Source organism: Saccoglossus kowalevskii, chromosome 6 (assembly GCF_978046115.1).
Source record: "Saccoglossus kowalevskii chromosome 6, keSacKowa6.1, whole genome shotgun sequence".
Classification (NCBI taxonomy): Eukaryota; Metazoa; Hemichordata; class Enteropneusta; family Harrimaniidae; genus Saccoglossus; species Saccoglossus kowalevskii.
In genome coordinates, this window is record NC_140646.1 from 13,591,413 (window position 1) to 13,614,815 (window position 23,403).

General features: G+C 35.9%; 1 protein-coding gene across 1 annotated transcript; it reads left to right on the forward strand.

The window, feature by feature from the left end:
• The first annotated feature begins 649 nt into the window (after window positions 1–649).
• Window positions 650–23,170, forward strand: LOC144356785 (glycine receptor subunit alpha-2-like). Its single transcript, XM_078011501.2, has 9 exons — window positions 650–926; window positions 16,435–16,613; window positions 17,928–17,995; window positions 18,444–18,661; window positions 18,912–18,994; window positions 19,192–19,326; window positions 19,524–19,753; window positions 21,773–21,907; window positions 22,151–23,170. The coding sequence occupies exons 1-9, from the start codon at window positions 823–825 to the stop codon at window positions 22,400–22,402; spliced, it is 1,404 nt and encodes a 467-aa protein (XP_077867627.2). The 5' UTR covers window positions 650–822; the 3' UTR covers window positions 22,403–23,170.
• The last annotated feature ends 233 nt before the right edge of the window (window positions 23,171–23,403 follow it).

Sequence of the window (23,403 nt, forward strand, 5' to 3'; positions counted from 1 at the left end):
CACGTTTATTCGTTTCAATCGCCATTTGAATAAACTGTGATCATCCTTTAGTATATCCGGTATAATTTCTATCTATACTTTGTATTTAAATTTACTTCGTGAATCGCAAACTTATTGTAATATTAACATCAGTGAATTCAACTCTGGGTGTCAATGTTATATAGGTCGAAATTACCAAAAACGTAGCTTGGATCACAGTCCCTCTATTTAAGATAGACTGTGCTTGGATATACAATTTTTGACGATAACCTAATTTGTACAGTGTGGGGGTGTGTGTCGTCTCAGGCGATCTTTTGATTTATGTGATGTCATTTACAAACGATGAACTAATACTATGTATTTAAAAATCAACAGAGTAATGTTGTTTTCCTCGTCGACATGTCGTGTTTGAAAATATGTCGTTTTGTGAAAGCTCATTAAATACATCGCATGGTCGCTGCGTCGTTACACATGACAACCTCTAGGAAGTTGTACTGTCGGTACTAATATAACCTTTATTGAATAGAAATCGTGACATGATATCTATGCACAATCTAACATGTAACACTTCTGCTCGCAGCGAGCTGTCTATTTCGCTTAATATAATCATGTCGGTTTGATGGCGCAATATTCATGGCTTTAATAAGCGTAGCCAGTCAATACGTCGCACCACGTGACTCCCGGCTCGCCATCAGCTGCGTGTATATGTGTTAGTCTGATATAAAAAACAGGAGTCTTGCTTTATTAGCATTTAGTAGCAGTGTTTACTGCATATCGATAGATGTACGAGTCCTGTACGTCGGCTTCTCGCATTATCATCATCATCGTCATCCTTCGCAAGTTATGATGGCTGTCGGCTGTAATCTTTCTATTTCGACTGTTTTGGTGATGTTATTTATCTTCTTGGTTACTTCAACTACTGTCTTTTCATTGGGAGTTCACGCAAGGTAAGTATTTCTCTCAACTGCATACAGCGACGTATAACTTTATTCTGTGAGGCCTAATTGTGTATTCGGCCCACATGTTTTTGTTTTTTATTTAGTCATGATATATGATCAATATATATACACATATATATAAATACATTCCGTCTTACTTTAACTTAATATCGTTCCGTGTATTCTACATGTAATTGGATCATCTTATCTGCACGATTTTGAACACATCATGAATACGAAGCAGCTAATTATTCATAGAAAAAATGAATACTTCCCAGACTCTACTATATAATTGACTATATTGTGTTCGATGAATATAATAACAGACATAAAGCGATGGGAGTTCTTTTGATGGTAGTATTCCAGTATAATTTACAGTACACGGGCAAACACCAGGGCGCATTATGTTGTTGTTTATTATTAGCGGGGTAGTTATTACAATCTAGTTTGTGTAATGTCATTTATGTTGCCAGCACCGACACTTGTGTCTCTGTTAGTCGCCGATCAGTAAGTAAATAAATATAAATCACTATCAGGAAAATGTTGTACCATAACTAAGAATTATTTTAACTGGTAAAGGTTATACGTTCTACCAATATTTTGCTTTAAGCATGTTCACACATAGGGTTTGGGCGCTAATGTAATTATTGTTTTAACATTTTGACGAACGTCAGCATACTGGTTATATTATAGCATAGTTTTCTTCAACTGAAATAGCTTATTTATTACAGCATCTGACAATTGTGTGTTTTTTGTGTGTTTTTTTTATTTCATATTTATTCTAATTTCTAGACGATAAATGCAAATAATAATGAAAATATCCACACTAGCTTCACTAAAAACATTCTCTGCTTCGAAATTGAGTTTTTGTGTTGGAATTTTGTCTCGGAATTCTGTCAACAGACAATACTTACCGTATCACTATTAGGCCAGCAGGGGACTTACAATTTTTACATATGTCGGGAGGGTGCATCTGTAGTTCATATCTGAACAAAATATGATATATACTGATTTCTATCCTCGAAGATATTTCTGTTGACCTCAGCGAAGTGTTGTCTAGGGGTCGATATCGGATTTCTCATTGTTTGTATTGTCTTTCTAGAATATATATTCCCTTCCAAATTTATTCCACTTTCATGACTTTGGTAAGCTTTCTTCAAGCGCTCGTCTGATAATTTTTTAGACGACGAATTATTTACAAAGATGACGAAGGTCGCGCAGATTGAATAAAAAAAGTTATTTGTGCCTTCTCAGACGGCGAAATAAATAAAGGTTTTAGTGAAATTAGTAGTAGTGTAATTCTATCGTACAAGTATTTATATTGAATTCAACTCAGGGTTGGGGTAAAATGTCAAAGTTGTTAAATAATTTCACAAACTGTAGTCAATGCGAAGCTACTTAGAGAACTGTGCCTGATTGGCTACCAAACACATAACAGTCAGACCAATCAGAGAGCTTGTTTTTAGACGTATAAATCCCTACGCCCTGTATATATTCTTCGAGCAAACTGAATATATGACCGCTCAGCCGGATTATAAATAAATGTATTGACTCACGAATGCGAATATTATTAAAAAATATTGCTGTCTTAAATTGTGATACATATCATTGTTGCAATGGTATAGTCTGACCAATCAGAGTTCATTAGCTTCCGAGATCCTTTCGTCATCACATACAATCGTGTGTGTGTGTGTTTTGTCATTATAATTTATTGTTTTTGATTACTACGATAATTTTACCTACATTCTAATGACACGTGTCAGTGTTTCGATTAGTGCCTCCAACCTCTGAACATGTACTATAATTATAGATTTGGTTAAATATTCGCATACAATATTTCGGATATTATAGATATTGGCGGCCAATGTGTCAATCAACAATCTGTACACCAACTGCTCTCATAAATTATTTTAGAACTGTTATATTAAATACATTCCATAGGGTTATGCTTCACTGTATTGCACTGTACACATTTAATAACATATTATATTCGATAAACACCTTTCTCGTAAATATTGTATGATGTGTTCAGTATCAAATGTGCATTTCGGTGGTATTAAATTTATCAGATATTTAAACACTTAAAACTGTTGTATATTCCTACCAAACTTGCAAAACTAATTTTTACCGAGATTATGTTTTCACGGAATACTAAAAATGTTTCCAAAAACAAACATCTCGATAATTAGGGTTTGGCGATTTCTTCAACATGACACTTTTGTTTTGGATGCGTTTTAAACAATCCAATTTAACGGGAAGTTTTTCTCCATCAAGAAAAACACATGAAGTTTGCATGTAAAGGTTTAATTAAGAAATATATGTTACTAATGCTTATCATGTTGATTATAACAGGTGTAACACCAATTAAGCTGACATTATGGAGCAGACGCCATCGATCTCAGATAATCCAGGGTAATCTCATTTCAGTCGTGAAATGCGATCCCTTTTTTGAGTGGTAATTTTTTTAAATGTTGTGCAATATAAATTATTGTTTTATTAAGAACAATTGTGTGTTAGTTAACACCTAATTAAAAAGAAATGCAATATAAACTAAGGCCAATAGGTTGAATCATAACTATGAATTTACTTATTGTTGAATTACCATGCTAGATGTGTTCAGAAATAGCCGGTAAAGGTGGGTGATCGTTTTCATCAGTGTGACAACTGCAAATTGATTTCAACCTGAATTGTTTATCCGGACAGACCATGCTAATTTATTGTTGGTTGAGGGGTTTAGCTTGACCGACCTTGCAGGTTTGATTTTTATTTCTGCGCTTGCGCAAATATGCAATCGAATATGTGTGGACGTGATGGCATTGTTGCCACTGAATCCGGATTGATTTCTTGATATAATATTTTGGCTTTATTATTTGTTATTTTATTATTGCGGGACTAACTTAATTTTAAGATTACTCTATAAATATAACATTTTATATTCACCGGGCCAAAAAAAATAAATTGAATTTTAAAATCAAAAAAATAATCACGACATGCATATTGAATAACATTTTCGAGCACTGGAATTTTGTAACGAGATGTTGCCATTCGATTAGTTTTACGTTACTCTCATGAAGCAGCGGACAGCTTATACTATTTGCACATTCTAGTAAGATCCGTGATTTGCACTCGTCACTAGCATGCATAGCAAATGGGACTCCTTTTTTTATTTTACAAAAAGAAATAATTAATTGTTTTAAGTCCTTTTAGCTTGGTCGCAAATACTAACGCGGCAGAATTCCTTTGCGGTCACGCTAGTTTTCGCGATCACGCTAAAAAGGCTAAAACAAAACAGAAGTCCCAACTTTGCCAGTCTACATTGAGTTATTAATTTCAGAATAAAATATAAATTTCATTTATGCTATTCAATACTTGTAAATATGTCAATGTGTTGCCATAGTAGTAAATTACTAAAATGGTTGGATGGACAATATCATTCTAGCCATAATTGAATCGTCTTTTTTATGACAATTGCAGCGTGTGCTCGTGGAGACAGCTGGTAACCTGTGACATATTATTTGATGACGTAATGCACAATCATCATACCATTGGTGTGCACTCTACTGTACTGACTGTACTCAACAGTTGACACAGCCGCTGTTGAATTTATTTTTCTTATATTCTGGTAAATGTAGATCTGTCAAAACCGATTCTATTCACAAAGTTTGCTGAGAACAGTTTTTTTTTATTAATAACTCTCAACAAACCGGATTATTCCGATATTTGCACAGACCAGACTAGTAGTTGACGTCGGTGCACATTCTATCAATATACAAATAGAAAACAGAATTTTCTAAACAAAATTAATAGTGTAATATTATCGTACATTAGAGCTCGAAGAATAAATTATGAAATAAGTAGAGGCACTAGACCGTGTATCGTACAACGTCACAACCCTGAACGCTGTGTCTGAATAACAACGCTCACTGTAATATATGGTTAATCTATTGGTTGATTAAAACTTCTGATTTTAAATGTTTAGCTTAGAACGAAGCCGTGTACTTGTTTTCACGACAGCTGCCAATACTGCAATGGTTCAACAAGAAAAGAGGCGCGACCCTGTAAAAGTGCAAGTTAGTTTTTGAAAGCTTCATTGTGATTGTTATCGAAGTTGCCTCTAACATTAGCCCTGCGTACAGTGCTGTGTGTACGGGGACACGTTTGGTTGATAGATGTCCCCACCACAGCCCTGCGTACCTCCATAGACAAAGTCCGGGAGCGCACCGTAATTGGTGCGCAAGTTAAAAATAAGTAGTTTTCCAGCCGAAATCGGCTGAAATGACGATAGTTATCGTAACAACCATTATAAAGTTATCTGAAACTGAAATGTCTTTAAGAAAACGACTAGTAAAGACTGACAATTTGTAAACGCGTAGGTACCGGAGGAATTGTCCACCAAACGCCGCCATATTTAATTTCATTCACGCGAAAGAATGCGTTTGTTTTTAGGGCAAAGTAGCCGATTTCATCCACAATTGTACTCTGAACTAGGAGTTCTGGATATATCTGGTAATCGATCATCATTTTTGGTACCTGGGTATATTATTTCATTAAAAAAGTTATATTTTTCAAAGTTCCAAACTTTGTCTATGGACGTTCTTAGGGCTGTGGTGAGGACATCTATCAACCAAACGCGTCCCCGTACACACAGCACTGTACGCAGGGCTACCTTTAACATCTGCACACGTTCTATCATTATCGCATGGATGGATTGAACATGTCCTAATGGGTCTGTATGATATTAGATAACAACGTTGTTCAGTTATTGGCGGTGACCGTAGCGATAGTTACGTAAGCAACACTGAACAACTGTACATCTATTTATATTATTCAATCTCTGTGACAGTCAATTTATGAAGGCTCGTGAAAATGGGATAATCCGTCTATGCACGGGCGGCTGTTATGCAATATATTACAAGTTTAAATGGCATATGAAAAACATTGAACAGTTACGACACACTAAATTTTAATGACATTCCGTGTGTGTTGCCATAACTGTGCCGCTTTCAGATAATATTGTATCATATGTTTATAAACGTGTAGATGACATCAGAACTTAGTGGACAATAAAAACACTTTAGATAGTATATTTCTATTGAACATTGATATAACTCAAATCTTCGTTACAAACAAACATGTGTAGAATCTAGGATCACAGTATGATTCCGAAAGGAGCTAGGAAGACAAGACAGGGCAGACTGACATAATACTGCACAATGCACATTCAAATGTAATCGGGGTTCATTACAAAATATTCCTATCACAGTAAATATTCTAGTACATGCAAGTGATGACTCATCTTTATAAAATGGGAAATAGTTTTTGCAATAACATCGTGAGGGTCACTTGCTGAAAATATCAGCTTCTTACGGCCAAGACCATGGGTAATATGTTGTAGTTCTGCTACATACGTTAGAGAAGCAAATTGGAAAAGTTATCATGGCAAATTCAGATCATGGGCTCCAGGCAGCAGCAGACTTCAGATAGCCTAGCAGAGTCGCAATTGTACTAGCAAAGATTAGGAATAGTTAAAGAGTAAGTTCTATCATTCGATACAGCATAATTTATAAAATCCGAAGTCTTTCCTGTGGCTTTTTGGTTACTGTATGTACCAGTACAGAGTTATTTGTTATAAGTGAAAGCTGTATCGTGCTCTGACTAAAGTCAGCAAAATATCATTCTACTGATCAGCGTCATTGGTGATGCTACAATGAACACACTGCGTACATGTTTATCTGCTTAGCTGGAGATGTACAGTCTTAATTGACTCATGTAGAACTTATCTTCATTTCGCAAACCTTGTAACAGCCCCCCCCCCCCACACACACACACACACACACACACACACAGCTGAGTAGAACTCAATTTAAAAGATTGTATAATAGAAAGTTTTTTAAATATATTATCAAATGCGTGTTTCATACTTGGATACTCAATAGCAGCTCATATTGCATTGATATTAAACTGTGTTGAGTGACGACTACTGTCTTGATTCTGTAAGTATTCAAAGCAATAATAGTTTTGTATTTTTATTTCGAAAATAAATGGTTTTACATAGAATGTTACATACAAATATGTTAATCTATCAAGTGTAGTTCGAACGTCAGGAAGAGCATTAACCAATTCTGTCGGCAATATACATTCAAACTGTCAAGTTGTTTGGTATTCTCTGCTTATATTATTATTGGTGGAATCACTGATATTTATATTTTAACGGAACATTATTTCAACAATTTGGCTTTTGCACACGGTGCATTTTGAGTGTATACTGGGTTGGAAATCATATGTCACCATGTAATCAAATATTGTGCCAATTCAATGCTAGTGTTTTATTAACATTTTGACAATTGCAAAAATACTGTAAGCCACATCGAAAGCGAGGTCCGAGATGGGTCGCCAAATGTATAGATGGACCGCGGCCGTAGTTTACATTGTTTTATCACACCGAATAATACACGTTGAAAAAAAATATGGAAAATCGGGTATACGTAGACAAAGACAAGTTGTATCACACAGTATTGTACAATACACACGCAATTATAACATCACTTTGTTTGAATAAATGGAAGCCATGGTAAATACAGCGCTACGAACGGACTGTGGCTTGTCGGTTGGTTGCTTGTTTGTTTGTTATAGTATTTAATATAGAAACAACTCGACTGGAAAAATGTATCCTTGTAAAGATAAAATTTCATAGTTGTTTTCACAAATTGTAAGCGGATTCCGAGTATATCCACCAAAAATAAGCAGCCGACCGGCGATATTGCAAACGCTTTTACCACTTAATTCGTTAATGCATTGAATATCTTCCGTATAGTGAAATCATATATAAAAATACTAAATAATCCTTGCACACGGTGATAAAATATCCCTGTATTCTGATACAAAATCGCATTATTACTGGTACGTGCCAATGATGCAATGTTAATAAAATGCTATTTGTTATATTTCGAGAGCTTTCGCCAAAAAAGAATGAAACTTGTTCAATAACATTGTTTTTATTTCAACTGATACGACCATTCTACCTACTATCGAATGACGCGTATTACTGCTGTTTTGGTCAGTTGTCTCAAACCGCTGAACATGCACGATACTTTTAAAATCAGTGGGGGTGAATTTCAAATATACCCACATACGTCATAACATGTTCGGTATTACGAATGTCAAAGTTACTTTTAAATTCCTATTTAACCTACCACGACGAACGTCTCCGTAAGTAAGTCCCCGTGACACTAGCCATGAACCAACAGTGAACTATATTTCCATTTATATTACGAAATGTCTTTAAAAGTATTTAAGCCTGGAAACATGGTGATAATCAACTGATATTGTTGTAATATTGTGAGGTTATTACGTGGATACCTCAAGGTATGCACGAAGACAGTACATGGGGGTATCGACCGACGCACAGTGGAGGTCGATGCGACGGTGCATACTTTGAGGTATCCTCGTAATAACCTTATTGTTATACATCTTTTCCTTCCAAGGATACATCATGGGAATGCAGAAATCAGCGAACTTCTTTCTGCGGAGTCCGGTCAAACCTTTGTGGCAGTCATGTTTGTTTTTATTATTAGAGGACGCTTACGCGCGTAATTACTTCATATTTCGAATTCGCATTTCCTAACATGGAAGGATGAAATTACCCCGTAAAATACGGCACGCTGTAACTTATGGCGTTACGGTGACAGATGTGTAATAAATATATATATATCCTCGGTTTAAGTGTAAAATACAATACATAGTGTGACGTCCTTCGTTATTTAATTAACTATTCATGAGGGCATTGCAACTGAAACAAAGGCCGAGCTGCAGTCATCGTCGCGACACATGCTGTTATGGGACTCATAGCAACGTACACAACGTTAGTGGAATATACATTGTTTGTTTACATGAAATTCGAACACGATGCGCGTCGACCACCGCCCTTTAACAACTCTATTACATGTATATATATATATATATACTTGACGTGAATATATGTCGCTTTTAAATGTTGCTTTGTTAAACGTCTTTGAACAATCTAATAACTTAAGCCTTTTATGTGATAATTTCAATACAATCCTCATACTTGATACTATTTCATTCAGAAACAGGTAGTTGTCTCTAAGTTCACTTTATCCGCGTGAATAGAAAGTGTCAATTTCCCGTGTAGATTTCCAACTACATTTAACGTTTCAAAGTGTTCAAACATGTAACATATTTAACGTCTAAAAGTGTTCAAACATGTAACATATTTAACATTTAAAAGTGAAATATATGTAAGCCGTGCTCATATGGCATGCTCTGAAAAGCTGCTGCAATATTAACAAGTCATGTCACGGCATGATAGAGTCTCCGTTGGTTGAAGAGTAAAAAAAATGAAATGAGAAAGCCGCATGTTAATATGTGTGACATGGCGTAAAAAGTAACTGTAAAGTTAGATTATGTAACTGGAACAGCCGACGGTAGACTAGTACAAACTTACTGGTCTAACCATTTTAGTCCGATCTAAATAAAAGTCCATTCCTGTACGATCAAAATCCGATTGCAGAATGACAGAAGTTCTTGAGTTCATTGATTTGTTAAAATGGCCAACATTCGTCCACCTTTAATTTTATGGTCAAATGAACACATGTGAATATGTCCAAAATCTAAATGTGACATGTACAGGCATGTTCGAGATAAAGGTGAGGCACGCGGACGCATGGATGGACACACGAACACACGGACTAACACACGTACACAGGTCGACTCATAAGTTCCTGACTTTGTTCTAATGAGGACTAATTAAGCACGCTAAATCATTTATTTTCGGTGTTTATTTCTTGAGTGTTTGTTTGTAGTAAACATCCAAACGTCCAAACATCCAAACAACAATATCTGGAGTGATTTTTCATTTATAACTGAAAATGGTATGGATAGAATCTCAGAATTTGTCAGCAGAAGTTGCCCCTGGCAAGCCCAATCTTTTCTCTTATTAATATTGCTACATGTTTGTCATGGAAACGGCAATTTCGCGAAAAATCTTTAATTATTACAAAAAATTATTGACGAATATTCATGATACTTCCAGTACCGAAAAGTAAAATTGCATGTTAGATTTTGAAAGCTTCATTGTGTTTGTTATCCCGGTTGCTAGTAACATCTGCACACGTTCTCTCATTATCACAGATTCTGACATGGATTGAAAATACATTAATGGGTCTGTAGGATATTAGATAATTTGAACAACGTTCTTTAGATATTGGCAGCGGCCGTAGCTAAGTATGTAAGCAACAATGAAGAACTGTACATCTATTTATGTTATTCAATCTCTGTGACTGTCAATTTATGAAGGCTCGTGAAAATGGGATAATCCGTCTATGCACGGGCGGCTGTTATGCAATATATTATGTTTTATTTATATATTATATTAGTTACGACAAACTAAATTGTAATGACTTTCCGTGTGTGTTGCCACAACTGTGCCGCTTTCAGATAATACTGTATCACATGTCCATAAACCTGTAGATTGCATCGGAAGAAGCTGAGAAAGCAAGGCAAGGCAGACTGACATAATACTGCACAATGCACATTCAAATGTAATCGGGGTTCATTAAAAAACATTCCTATCACAGTAAATATTCTAGTACATACATGTAATGACTCTTCTTTTTAGATTGGGGAAGAGTTTTGCATCAACAACTAGCACAGATGATTAGGTTGTTATTGCCAAACCCGGGGAGGGTAAATGTTGTAGTTCTGCTGCATTCGTTACAGAAGCAGGAACCGGTATTTGTGTGTAATTGGGTAAAGTTATCATTACCAGTGCAGAGTGATCTGTTATATGTAAAAATCTGCACCGTGCACTGACTTATCTTCATTCCGTGTACCTTATCATAGCTCACATAGCTAATACAAAATATTTCTCAATATATTACCAAAGGCGTGTTTCGTACATGGATACTCAAAAGCAGTTCTTATTGCATTGATATTAAACTGTGCCTAGTGACGACTATTGCCCTGACTATGTACGTTTTCAAAGCATTAATAATTTCAAAAATAAATAGTTTTACATAGCATGTCACATATAATATGTCACATATTAATTCATCAAGCGTAGTTCGAACGTCGGAGAGAACATTGCGAAATTTTGTCGGCTAAATACATTTGAACTGTCAAGTTGTCTGGCAATATCTGCTTATATTATTATTGGTGAAATCACTGCTATTTATATTTTAACAGAAGATTATTTCAACAATATGGCTTTCACATGGTGCATTTTGAGTGTATAATGGGTTGGAAATCATATGTCACCGTGTAATCAAATATTGTCCCAATTCAATGCTAGTGCTTTATTAACATTCTGACAATTGCAAAAATACTGTAAGCCACATCGAAACCGAGGTCCGAGATAGGTCGTCAAATGTATGGGCCTTGGCCGTGGTTCACATTTGTTTTATCACAGCGAATAACACACGTACGTTTAAAATTAACTAAATCCCAAAATCAATATATTAAGTGTAACCATCAAAAATAAGTAGCATTTTGGTCGGCACATTGCGAAATCGCAAAAGCATTTACACGTTTCCCATCGCTCAATTGGTTATTAAAACGTTATGTGTTAAATTCCGAAAGATTTTCGACAAAAAAATGGAATCTGTTCAATAACACATTTTTGATTTCGATTAATACGACTATACTGTCGGTCAGTTGTGTTTACCCGCAGAACATGCACTATACTTGTAGAGTCGGTGGGAGGTGAATTTCAAATATACGCACACACGCCTTAACATGTTCGGCATTTCTAATGTCGTAGTTAATTTCAAATTCCTAATTAACCTACTACGACGAACGTCTCGTATTGAAGTCACCGTGACACTAGCCATGAACTAACAGTGAACTATATTTCCATTTATATTACGAAATGTCTGTAACAGTGTTGAAACCTGGAAACATGGTGATAATCAATTAATCTTGTTGTAATATGTATATATCCTCGGTTTAAGTTTCATATAAAATACAATACATAGCGTGGCGTCCTTCGTTATTTAATTAACGATTCATGGGAGCATTGCAACTGAGGCAAACGTTTAGGTTCGGTTATCGTCGCGACACATGCTACTCGATATGGGACTCATAGCAACGTACACAACGTGTGTAAAATACATTGTTTGTTTACATGGAATTCGAACACGCACTGCGCGACGACCAGCGCGCTTTAACAACTCTCTTATATATACTTGACGTGAATGTATGTTGCTTTTAAATGTTGCTTTGTTAAACGTCTTTGAACAATCTATTAAACCTTTTATATGATAATTTTAGTACAAACCTCATACGTGATGTTATTTTTTTCAGAAACAGATATTTGTTCATGGTAGTCGGGCAATTAAGACCTGTAAGACGCGTATAATACAATTTCATTTAACGTTTAAAAGTCAAATATATGTAAGCCTTGCTCATATGTCATGCTCTGAAAAGCTGCTGCAATATTAACAAGTCATGTCACGGCATGACAGGGTCCCCGTTGGTTGAATAGTAATAAAAATAAAATAAGAAAGCCGCATGTTAATATGTGTGACATGATGTATAAAGTAGCTGTAAAGTTAGATTGCAACTGATCAATGCATATCAGGTAGTAATGTCTCTATAACAGCCTTCGGTAGACTAGTACAATCTTACTGCCCTGGCCATTTTGAATCCGATCTAAAAACAAAACCTAAGTTTCTTCTTGTACTATCAAAATCGGATTGCAGAATGACAGAAGTACTTGATTTCGCAGATTTGTTAAAATGGCCACCATTCGGCCATCTTTAATTTGATGGTACAACGAATACATGTGCATATGTGCGAAGTCTGAATGTAATAGGTATAGGCATGTTTGAGATAAGGTTGAGGCACGCGGACACATGTATAAACGCTTGTACACACAAACACAAATATTGAGATCGATTCATAGTCCCTGTTTTCGGTCTTCGCTCGAATGAATATAAAAAAAACAATTGATTAGATTTGTAGACCCGGTTGCAACATCAATTTCATTCACCTCGCCAAGTTTTGATGGCCATTCAATTATAAATCAATTTTACTTAATTTGTAAATGCACACGGTGAGTGCCCCCTAGCGGAACCAAAATATTCAATAAAAATAGTCTTTATTTGGATGTACTGGATTGTCTAGACACAATTTACTGAATACTTGCAGGTTTCGGGTCTTTTATAAAACTATAAACCTGTTTTCTATCATCTATATCAGCCGTCGCATTACATCAATCAGCTAACAGGAAATAATAACTGTTTATATTGACAAATTATTCACATGTTCACACTTTTGCGGCAGGGCAAAATTAGCGACCTAAATGCACCCAATGTTAGGCAATGCTAGATTTCAAATATGACAAAAAAAAAGTAACGCAACGTGTACTTTCCTTTACAAATACCGATACAAAGCGCCGCCTGGTCAAAGACATGTATTTATTCTTTCATAACTACAGAGACATTCAAACTATTCCTAAATGACAGTGAATGAGACCATGCGCGTTAAAAACCAGCCTCGAACGAGATTACACGCCTTTAATGTGAATGGAAAGAATGTCACATGCTTAAGACAACTTTAACGGTTACAACTTTGCAATCTTAATTTATAATTCAATGTGTTGAGCGACGGTCATATATGATGACTGTGCCGTGAGTGGTTATAAAGTGTTGGTACATAAAACACACTTAGAATATAATCACACACACTATTTCGAGTAACTGACATGAACATGAATTGATTGGAGAATTGGAATTCCCCTTCTTATCTACTTCTAATTTGTTTCTGTATTAGGTGTATAGATGAGGGAGGTAATAACATAATTTAAATTTAATACAATATTTAAAGAACAATAAATGACAGGTCATAAAAACTCGCAATTCAATGCAAGAGTTGTTGAAAGCCGAGAGTTGTTGTTCAACCCTGATTGCTATCATGCCTGTGGCAAGACGGTCAGCTTAAATTAGATGATATTTTAAAAGCGTTTGACAGAAATAACTCAATTAAAGACAGACGAAGACAAATAACGGCTACGGTAGAATGCAAATCGAACATAACGGGCTGTGTAATATTCTAAAGCACTCAGCTGAATTCCTAACATCGGCGTCTAAATACCGTCACGTCATGATATTTATGTTTAACAACATGCATGCATATAATTGCGTACATACTAGATTTCTGACGTCATTTTATAATGACAAAACTTTTAGTGGTTCAATTCGGTGTATCGGATAAGCGGCCGAGGTATATATATATACTCATTTTTATTTTGAGATGATATTTTGTCTAATATTATGTGTTCTCTGGGACAGTAAATTCAATATTAAGTAATTCACAAATCGACGAATCGCGAATCAACAAACCACGGTCCGAAATGTAGATTACGAATATAATATTAATAAAATTCATTAAATTATGCTATTGATGAGGAACTGGTGTGAAATCGGTTTCCATAGACTCGCCATATGAACGTAGTTGTTTGTTACATGCAACAGTGTAATTATTTAGAATTAAAAATACTGGGGACGAAATTGGGACTAGGGTAGTAGTAGTGTGCACGGTTCGTATAATTTAAAACTTGTCGTGAAGTTTGAAGTAGTGTAAAAAAAATCAGTTATCATAAAAATTAAAAATGGAGGCATAACAACCATACTTGCATTACACTTCAAATTGAATTAGTTCAACCGTAATTCATTGATTTGCAGATTCGTGAATTAAACCGCTGTAAAACGTTTGCTCTGTGACGAATTATAAAATATTTTCAAGGACGAATACAGACAAACCCATAAATAACATTATTATTTACGCAACACTGTAGTAAGAAAGGTAAAATTTATGAACACAGAAAGCAGGTAGGTACTAGACTCATGGCATTATTTATTTTGCCAACCAACATTTTGCCAACCAATTTTGCCAACCAACAACACATTATTTGTAATGGTCCAATGTATTTGTGAGGCTCAGTTTCCGAAAAACTGCAGTAATTACTGGCAGAAGACAGTCCAAGAGGGCGAACCTCCAAAAAAATGCAAATGACTTATCTTCACTAATACTAGGGGACAAGGGGGGTAGCTGGTACAAATTACAAGAAATAAAAACGAAATTTTACGGTTTTACAGGGAATAAAATGAAAGTTTCATTTATAGTAAAAAATGTTTTTTTTTACACTTTACAGAAAAACCTAATTCCTAATTACATTTTACATTTGCATAATATATTTGATAATTCGTGTTCAAGAATCAAAATTGGAAATAACGTAGGAATTGTGACATTTAATGTTTTATACGCTTACAAAAAATAAGATCTTTGTACAAATTACGGGCGAATTTAACATCTGATTACATTTTACACCTTGCCCGTGTCTACGAATTTACGTTTTTTATTTATTTAAATTACATTATTACTTGAAAAAACAATTGATTACAGCTTACGATAATACCCCTTGCCGACCCTCATACCCATGTATTGATTGAACCGAACAATGACCCTAATATGTCTTCTCACCAAACTCAACTCCCGCATGAGACAATTATGTTTCTTTATTTTTTTAAAGTATTTGCAAAGCTTTCTCAACTTGACGCCATTCCTGTCGCATGTTTGCGACAATAAAGTATGCAATGGAATGGACAAATGACACGCAAGTGATATTTTTCCTCGCGATCAGACTTGTCAAGTTCACAGAAATGTCACTTCGCCGTGTCACACCGGCTGTCTTTAAATATCAATCAACCATTAAAGGAGATTCAATTAATCGTCGGGAGCTATTTTTACTTCTCAAAACTAAAATTGTATATCCCGGATTATTTTAGGTGTCATATGAATCAGGGATTCATTGGATTATAAGTGTAAATCTAAGCACGTTCGTAAATATCTGTAAAACCGAAGACTGTTTGCGGTTCTTTTGAAAACGCTTCAACACATTTGAATAGCATTCAATTTATTTTTATTACATCATAAATAGGCAGGTTACAATTATCCAAGCCTAGTCCAGATCTAGGTATTCAATGGTGAAACTTTTCTAATTTAAGGTAATGCTTGAGTTACAGTAAACACAACAAATTCTCGAGTATCTGAAATCAACATCGATTCAATGTTGAAATGTTTTTGTTTTAAATTCAAGACGCGATTTCAACCAGAATTCGACATAGATGCGACGCGATGTGTTTACTGAGCCGTTGCTATTCGCGGATTATATACGCACTGGGCTTGAGAACGCAGCTGTGCAACGTTCGAAATAATAATAACTTCTCGAGCTAAAATTAGAATTTGTTTAGTGTGAACCAAAAAACACCCTCCCTGATCCATGTCCCGTGCGCGTCTCAAATCACACTGGATGTCATTGTACAAACAGATTCATTTTCACAATCTTCCGCGAAGGAAGTTTTTTGAAGTAAGATTAAACACAACATAGGTTTGTTTCGTTTGTATTTACGTAGATCGTGACTATTAATGTGCTCAACTGAATTATCCAAAATAAAAAGTATATACTACAATTATTCTTTGTGTTAAAATATCCAAACAGAGCTGCACATGGAGCGATTGACAATGAACAAGACCAGACTACAGTAAAGGAAACTGAACCGAGTTATGAAGTTCATGGTGATGTCCACGACCAGCACTTAGACATGAATATAGACCTGACAAATATGTTGGATGAAATGCTTAACAAATATGACGGGCGGATACGACCAAATGCAGCCGGTGGGTGTAACATAGTAGTATTGTATATTTGTTTTTATTAATGAGCCTATGGACAAAAATTGAAGTAAAAAATAGTTAGCTGATCTTGCCCTTTGTTATATAACATTATGTCCTTTATCATAGTTTGTTTCAATATGAATATGCATTGTCATAATTAATTTTGATTACAAACATTGTTTAGCATTGAAACTGTCGTGTTATCTTGCATTATTTACGATTTCGTATAAATGCAACATTTTTTTCTGAAATGAGACACTAACAAATCTGAATTACTTTACAAACAAACTGGTGGTAATCAATTCAATAAATAAATATGACTTTAGAGTGTTCTATTACAAGAAGGAGTGAAAAAATGGACAGAGACAATTGGAATACATGTATTAGGATGGAAATCACTACTATAAATATTTTTTTAGTTTACTTTGTGTCTTTTGTACAAGTATGTACAAAGTAGAAATATCCATAAACAGAGTATATTAATTTGTATTGGCTTCAGATCTTGATCAAAAGTTTGAAAATGTGTATTAGATGGTGCAACAGCTCTTTCCATGAGTTGGCATTGAATCCCAGTCTAGTATTCCTATGGGATTTGGGGGATACATTACCAATGATCACAAGATAAATGATTTACTTCATTGAACACATACAGCAATGCGCATTTCTTCTGGGACCGGTAACCTTTGAATGTGTATCACCAGTAATCAGTCAAGTAGAAAAAGTCAGCATTAAGGGACATGGTTCTTCGTGATGAATTTGGTGATCAAGTTTGACACAGTTTGGAATGAAATTAGTAAAGTTATTGTGTACACGATAATTAACAAAGACAGACTAATTTCTCTAATATACCTTTCCCTTTCATCTTTGATGATATGGGCAACGTTAAAAACTAATATATGTTTTTGCCTGTAATCAAGTCGTTGGGGGGATTGCTTTTACGTCCTAGTCATGGACCCACATGTTACGGTGAGCGGTGCGAGTGCACGGGTAGTCGTATGACCGGATGTCAACACCGTCTTGTTGTATGTTCATCAATGCAACATCACATGCAACGCCATAAATCTATGACTACCAAGTCAATCAACATCAAATGAACTGGCTCGCATTTGTTTATTTTCACGTTACTGTTGGCGCTAATTTGCATACGGGACAAAAAGAATATATTTTGTACTCCTACAATTGCGAACATGCATTGTTCTCATAATAGTGTCGATATAGTGTATGCGGTGTCAACAACAGAGAATATTACGTAAACAGACTCCTTAGTTTTATAAGTCAAGTGTAACTAAATTGTAATTGAATATTTGAACTTTCTAGGTCCACCCACGACAGTTGAGACAAATATGTACATTATTAGCGGTTTCAGCACGGTTGCAGCTACAATGGTAAACATTGCAATATATATCTCTATTTCAGAACTGCTTTTACGCCAACTAATGTTATCCAACTGATTTTATTTAAACCGTCTATTTCAATACATAGCTTTCCGCCAATACGAGTGACATATATAAATATGTACGTGAGAATTGGGAATGTACTAATAAGGCCGTGAATTGTTTCGATAAATCAATACATCTACTCTGGCGTGGAGCTACAACACTTATTTATATATCCAGTTAGATGTGCGACGAGATCTCGCGAGATTTATATCAATCACGTTTAGTACAGTCCTCCCAAAATATAACATCCAGATTGATAATAAGGTCAAGTTTACCCCCCTTGATTTAATAAAGGAGAAGTTTTACTCCAATAGATTTTTTTCACTGATTTCATAGATAACTATAACAAATTCTCGGTGCTAAACACGTTAATAACTTATCTCTTCTCTTTCAGGACTATAACATAATGGCGTTCATCCGTCAGAAATGGAACGACCCTCGATTGAAGTTCAATCACACAGCTAGTCTTAACGTCGACATTAGAGTTGTTGACTTGTTGTGGGTTCCAGATATGTACATTACCAACGAGAAAGATGGTAAAATGCACTCATTGACAGTGAGGAACGAAGCGTTGCGCATCTACCCCGGGGGAGACATTCTTCTGAGCATGAGGTGACCCCTTAACGATTGCGTTATTCTTATTTTTCAAAATAGTTCAATATGTGTATGGTTATACCTGCAATTTATTTTTTTTATTTTTTTAGACTTGAAGTTAATTATGATCATCAAAATGTTCAAGCTGTGGCACATGTATAGTTGTCTTCCAAGCATGCTTTTAGTTTAATTTAGTTTAGTTTAGTTTTCACGTATTACGATATCTTGAAATGGTAACCCGAAAATCTTTTGCTTTCTTTCCTTGTAGAGTTAGTCTCACTCTTGCCTGTAACATGAATTTGCGGAAGTATCCAATGGATGTACAGATATGTCATTTAACTATGGAAAGTTGTAAGTAAAATTCGATGATTTTGTTAAGTTATGCGATGATGGTCGTATCCGTGGTATCTGCTTTTGCGGTCCGACATGACATTTCTTATTGTATCAATCAAGTTATTACGTCCTCTAATTTCACATGGCTAATGCATTCAAATAATTTATGTATCTATCTTGATTACTGACTCACTCCCCGCTTTCCATTTTTGCAGTTGGATTTCGAACGCACGACGTCCAACTAAAGTGGGCAAAAGACAATCCAATAGAACTGAATAATGAAATTCTAATCGCCGAGTTTGCTACCCCGCAGTTCAAAGACGTTTCGTTTAATGCGACATACGTAACTGGTAAGCAGGTTCTATGGCATTAATATTGTGTAAATACAAAAATTATACATTATGTTATTATACATATGTATTGAACAAGTACATGTATATGACAAAGGACACTGTTTCTATTGTTTTTTATCATGGAAAAATTCGCAATGAATAGTTATGTCGTGTGGTATTTATTTCTTGTTCCTCATTGTTAATTTCACTCACAGGCGTCTTCAGTTCACTCCGTGTCTATTTCATATTGAACCGTATATATGACTACCACATAATCCAGAGTTACATTCCTACTTTTCTTATGGTTATTATATCGTGGATATCTTTTTGGCTGAATCCAGAAAGCGTCCCCGCCCGGGTTACTCTTGGCGTTACAACAGTGCTGACAGTGACGACGTTATCTGGTGGTGTACGCGCAGGGCTGCCAAAAGTGGCGTACGTCAAGGTACGTCAAACAGTCAGCAAGCTACGTGCTGTCTTCGCTTCCATCTGCTTGGTGCTGCCACCAGCTTTTCCAACCCAAACCCGACTAATAATCTCTACCAATACACAAACGCTTGAACTAAACCGCAACGAGTAACATGACACGTTAGCATGGTCCATATTACCACCGTTCTTCTCACCCTATGTTTATACACCATAGGTAAGTACAGCTTACTTAACCCTATTTCTGGCTGCACCGTATATACGATTTCCACATCGTACATGTCCTAACGACTGAACCGACGGCGACGACGCAATGTACCGGTATACGAGGTGACTTGCCACGGGTCTCCTATTATATCAAGGTAATCCAGAGAGCAGTGAATGTTTTCTCTGGTGCTATGTAACAATAACGGCCAACCGATGGCTTGACTAACCGCATAGCACAATGCTATTAATTGTGTTATTGAGAGATTATAATACCGTGCGCTGCAACGGCACGCTCCCTTTGCTTGGAAACAAAGCACAAACGTACGAGCAAGATTGTCCAATATTTGCCTACATTTATAAACAACAAAAGCATCACGTTTATACATCTTTGTCATTTTCTCCTACAACATTTGTGCGTGTTTTGGCACGCTATTTTCTTCAAGTGTCCCGTGGCACTTATTGTTGTTCAATTATTTGGCATTTTAGGGTATGACAATAATAATGCACACCGCATCGCCGTTAATACGTGACAACAAGGCTCGGACAGTGATATTACCTTGAATAATAAACCCTGCCTTACTAATTAAAAAGTAATAAATCCCCAACAGCATTATATTGGATAAGAAGGATGGTCCATGACAAGTTAAAGTGTGAAGCGAAGCCGAACATATTATCTGGTTTAGACCCAAAATGACGCTGCGAGGAATTTATTATTGTAGTTATAAATTGCCACTACTATTAATAGGCAGAATTAAACAAATTTAGTTCAATTTGGAGGCTTTTTGTTGAAACGAATTCACTTTAAATATGCATTATCGTGCGATAATGTAAAGTTTTGATGACGTCATATTCTGACTGTGGTGATATATAACACGCAATAATGGGCTGCGCGTCGTCCTTTATTCCTTAAATAAAAGATGACGTACTGTGCATTATTGCAATTCGTGAAAAGATTGGGAAAAAGCACTGTATATGGCGAACACAGTCTTGTTTGTACGCTCGTACATTGACCTCAAGCACTACCCAGGTATTGTCTGACAAGATAACGTTTCAATAATGAACAGCAAAGGGTATTATAATTTGTTGTAACACTCATCTATTTCAAATTAATTCTAATAAACAGAACATAATCGCACTCTAAAGCAGTATAATTAATCCGATGGATATTTATATACAGGCTTGTATATGAAATGGTAGATCATAAATATTTACGGCTTACGAAGTAATTATTCTGTGATACTGTGTCGTATTACAAAGTGATCTGTGTCCACCAATATCCCGCGTCAATCGTAGTGGTTTCGCAGTTTTATCGTCCTCTACCTTCGTTTTGTGTGAGTGATCCATAATGCCAATTCCGATGTTAATAGGACACTACACATAATCCTGTTATAGCTATATTTTCTTCATAAACGTGAATCGGTTGATGTAGTCCGCTGTAGGAATCCTAGTCCCGCCCTCCCAGCGAATATTAATATGTTATATAAAACTGAAAAGTAAAGCGGGTCTTGTTTACGGTATCTTAAGTAACAGTAAATATAACGTAAATGTTGCTGCATACATATTACTAGTAAAAAAGAAAAGGTGAACTCTGGATAGCTATATACTAAGCATAATTTTACTATTAGGGTCACTTGAAGGCGGTTACAATAACCACGTTATATTTCTCACTGTCAGTACGGTGTTATACCCATGGTTTCAATATGGTTATTCCTTCACTCGCTGTTATCTTTGTTCAACACGTGAGGTCATTTTTGTAAACTTGCTGTCTTCAAATCGTTTGACTGAAGGGCATTGATATTATAAACGCACATAATTCTTACCTCTGTTGCAGGCGATAGATGTTTGGATGACCGCATGCCTGGGCTTTGTGTTCGGTGCATTGATTGAATTCGCTCTCGTCAACTACTTACTCACCGAAGAAAAAAACAGGAAGGAGAAGGCAAACAAATTGTCGAAAGCCTCTAAGGTAAGAAAATTACACTTAAAATAAAATACCGATTTTTTTCATGACGTAAGCGTTCGCGAATGTCAATATTCGGCATTTATTACACTTTTTGGCTATCGAAACGATAAAAAACCTCAAACTTATCATGTTTGTGGATTTTTGTGTGAATCACCTTTATTTTCTATTGAAAATAATAGTTTTAATTACATTTGCAAGTCAAATAAAATATCCTATACCATTCACTCATTGTATTTACTAAAACAGGAGAAGAGCATAGACAATGTTGAAATGGACACATTAAACGAGGGCATACAGATGAAAGATAGAAAGAAAGATGGCGACGATGACGCAAGTAAAACGGAATACGTCCGTTCCTGGTTGGTGAAAACAGTCAGACACCGCTCAGTTGACAAGGTTTCAAGAATACTTTTTCCGGTAGCTTTCGGGTTATTCAACATTATCTACTGGCCAGTATGTTTTCACGGTTACTATGACGACCGTCTAGCGGAGCTGTGAGTCGCATGTGATTCGCGTATTCAATCAAGTCTCAGTGATGTAATGCAAAGATACGGACCATAGCGACGCGTTTCAGGACATCATTGATGACATACTAGTATTGCCTGCCGCTTTGTTTTTAAACCGCGGCTATGTTGTAACATTTGCATGAGGGCGCCCTCCTTGACGGACTAAGAATGCGGTTCATGCACGTTTTACCTCGAATTCTTAGAGAGATGCTGAATTGTTCGAGTTACGAGCATCGAGTTACGAAAACATCATACGCCCATATAACCACGCAAAACATCGAGTTACGGGAAATATACATTTTTGTTTTTGTTGACCGTCCACATTTAGTAACTCGATCTTTTAAGTTAACCGAAATTCGAGTTAGGGGGAACATAAAACGTTGAAACAAAATAAAACAAATTGGACGTGGTTTTTCAAAAGTGGATGTGGTTTTTAAAATATGGGCGTGGTCATTTTTGTTCGTAACTCGATATCCGTAACTCGAACAAATCAGCATCTCGTGGGTAGAAGAGAACATGTAGCAATACGTTTGCGTATTGTGCAATTATTCCTGGATTTTTGAATCGGTTTCTAAGACTAGAATAATGATAATAATTGATTGTTCGATTGATCAAGCGAGTGATTACATAGTTTCACTGCTAATTCTTTAAAAGCACGTGACTAAAATCAGTACTAACATTGTCCCTATTATGACAATTAAGTTTTGCAATATTTTGTTTTAATCTTTTGTAATAAAGTTGATTTGGTTATTTATGTTAACTGTTAGTGGGTGGGTCATTTCAGGTGGTCGGGGTAATCTACTAAGCATGTGTATGGTAGTTGGATTGTTTGGATCGTGGTTCATGTTGGGATGTAGGCGTTTCAATATTCTGTAATATAATGACGCGTTTCAGGTAATTCTAGTCACGTGGTACCATGTACGCGTCGGGCACTAGCCACTATGCCATCATGCATGCCAGTGGTTTCACTGCTTTCCGGAGACAAATCAGGGG

Coding starts and splice junctions, on each gene's coding strand:
- LOC144356785 (XM_078011501.2), top strand. CDS start 823: ATGATGGCTGTCGGCTGTAATCTTTCTATTTCGACTGTTTTGGTGATG. Junction 927..16,434: donor TCATTGGGAGTTCACGCAAG/GTAAGTATTTCT, acceptor ATATCCAAACAG/AGCTGCACATGGAGCGATTG. Junction 18,662..18,911: donor GACATTCTTCTGAGCATGAG/GTGACCCCTTAA, acceptor CTTTCCTTGTAG/AGTTAGTCTCACTCTTGCCT.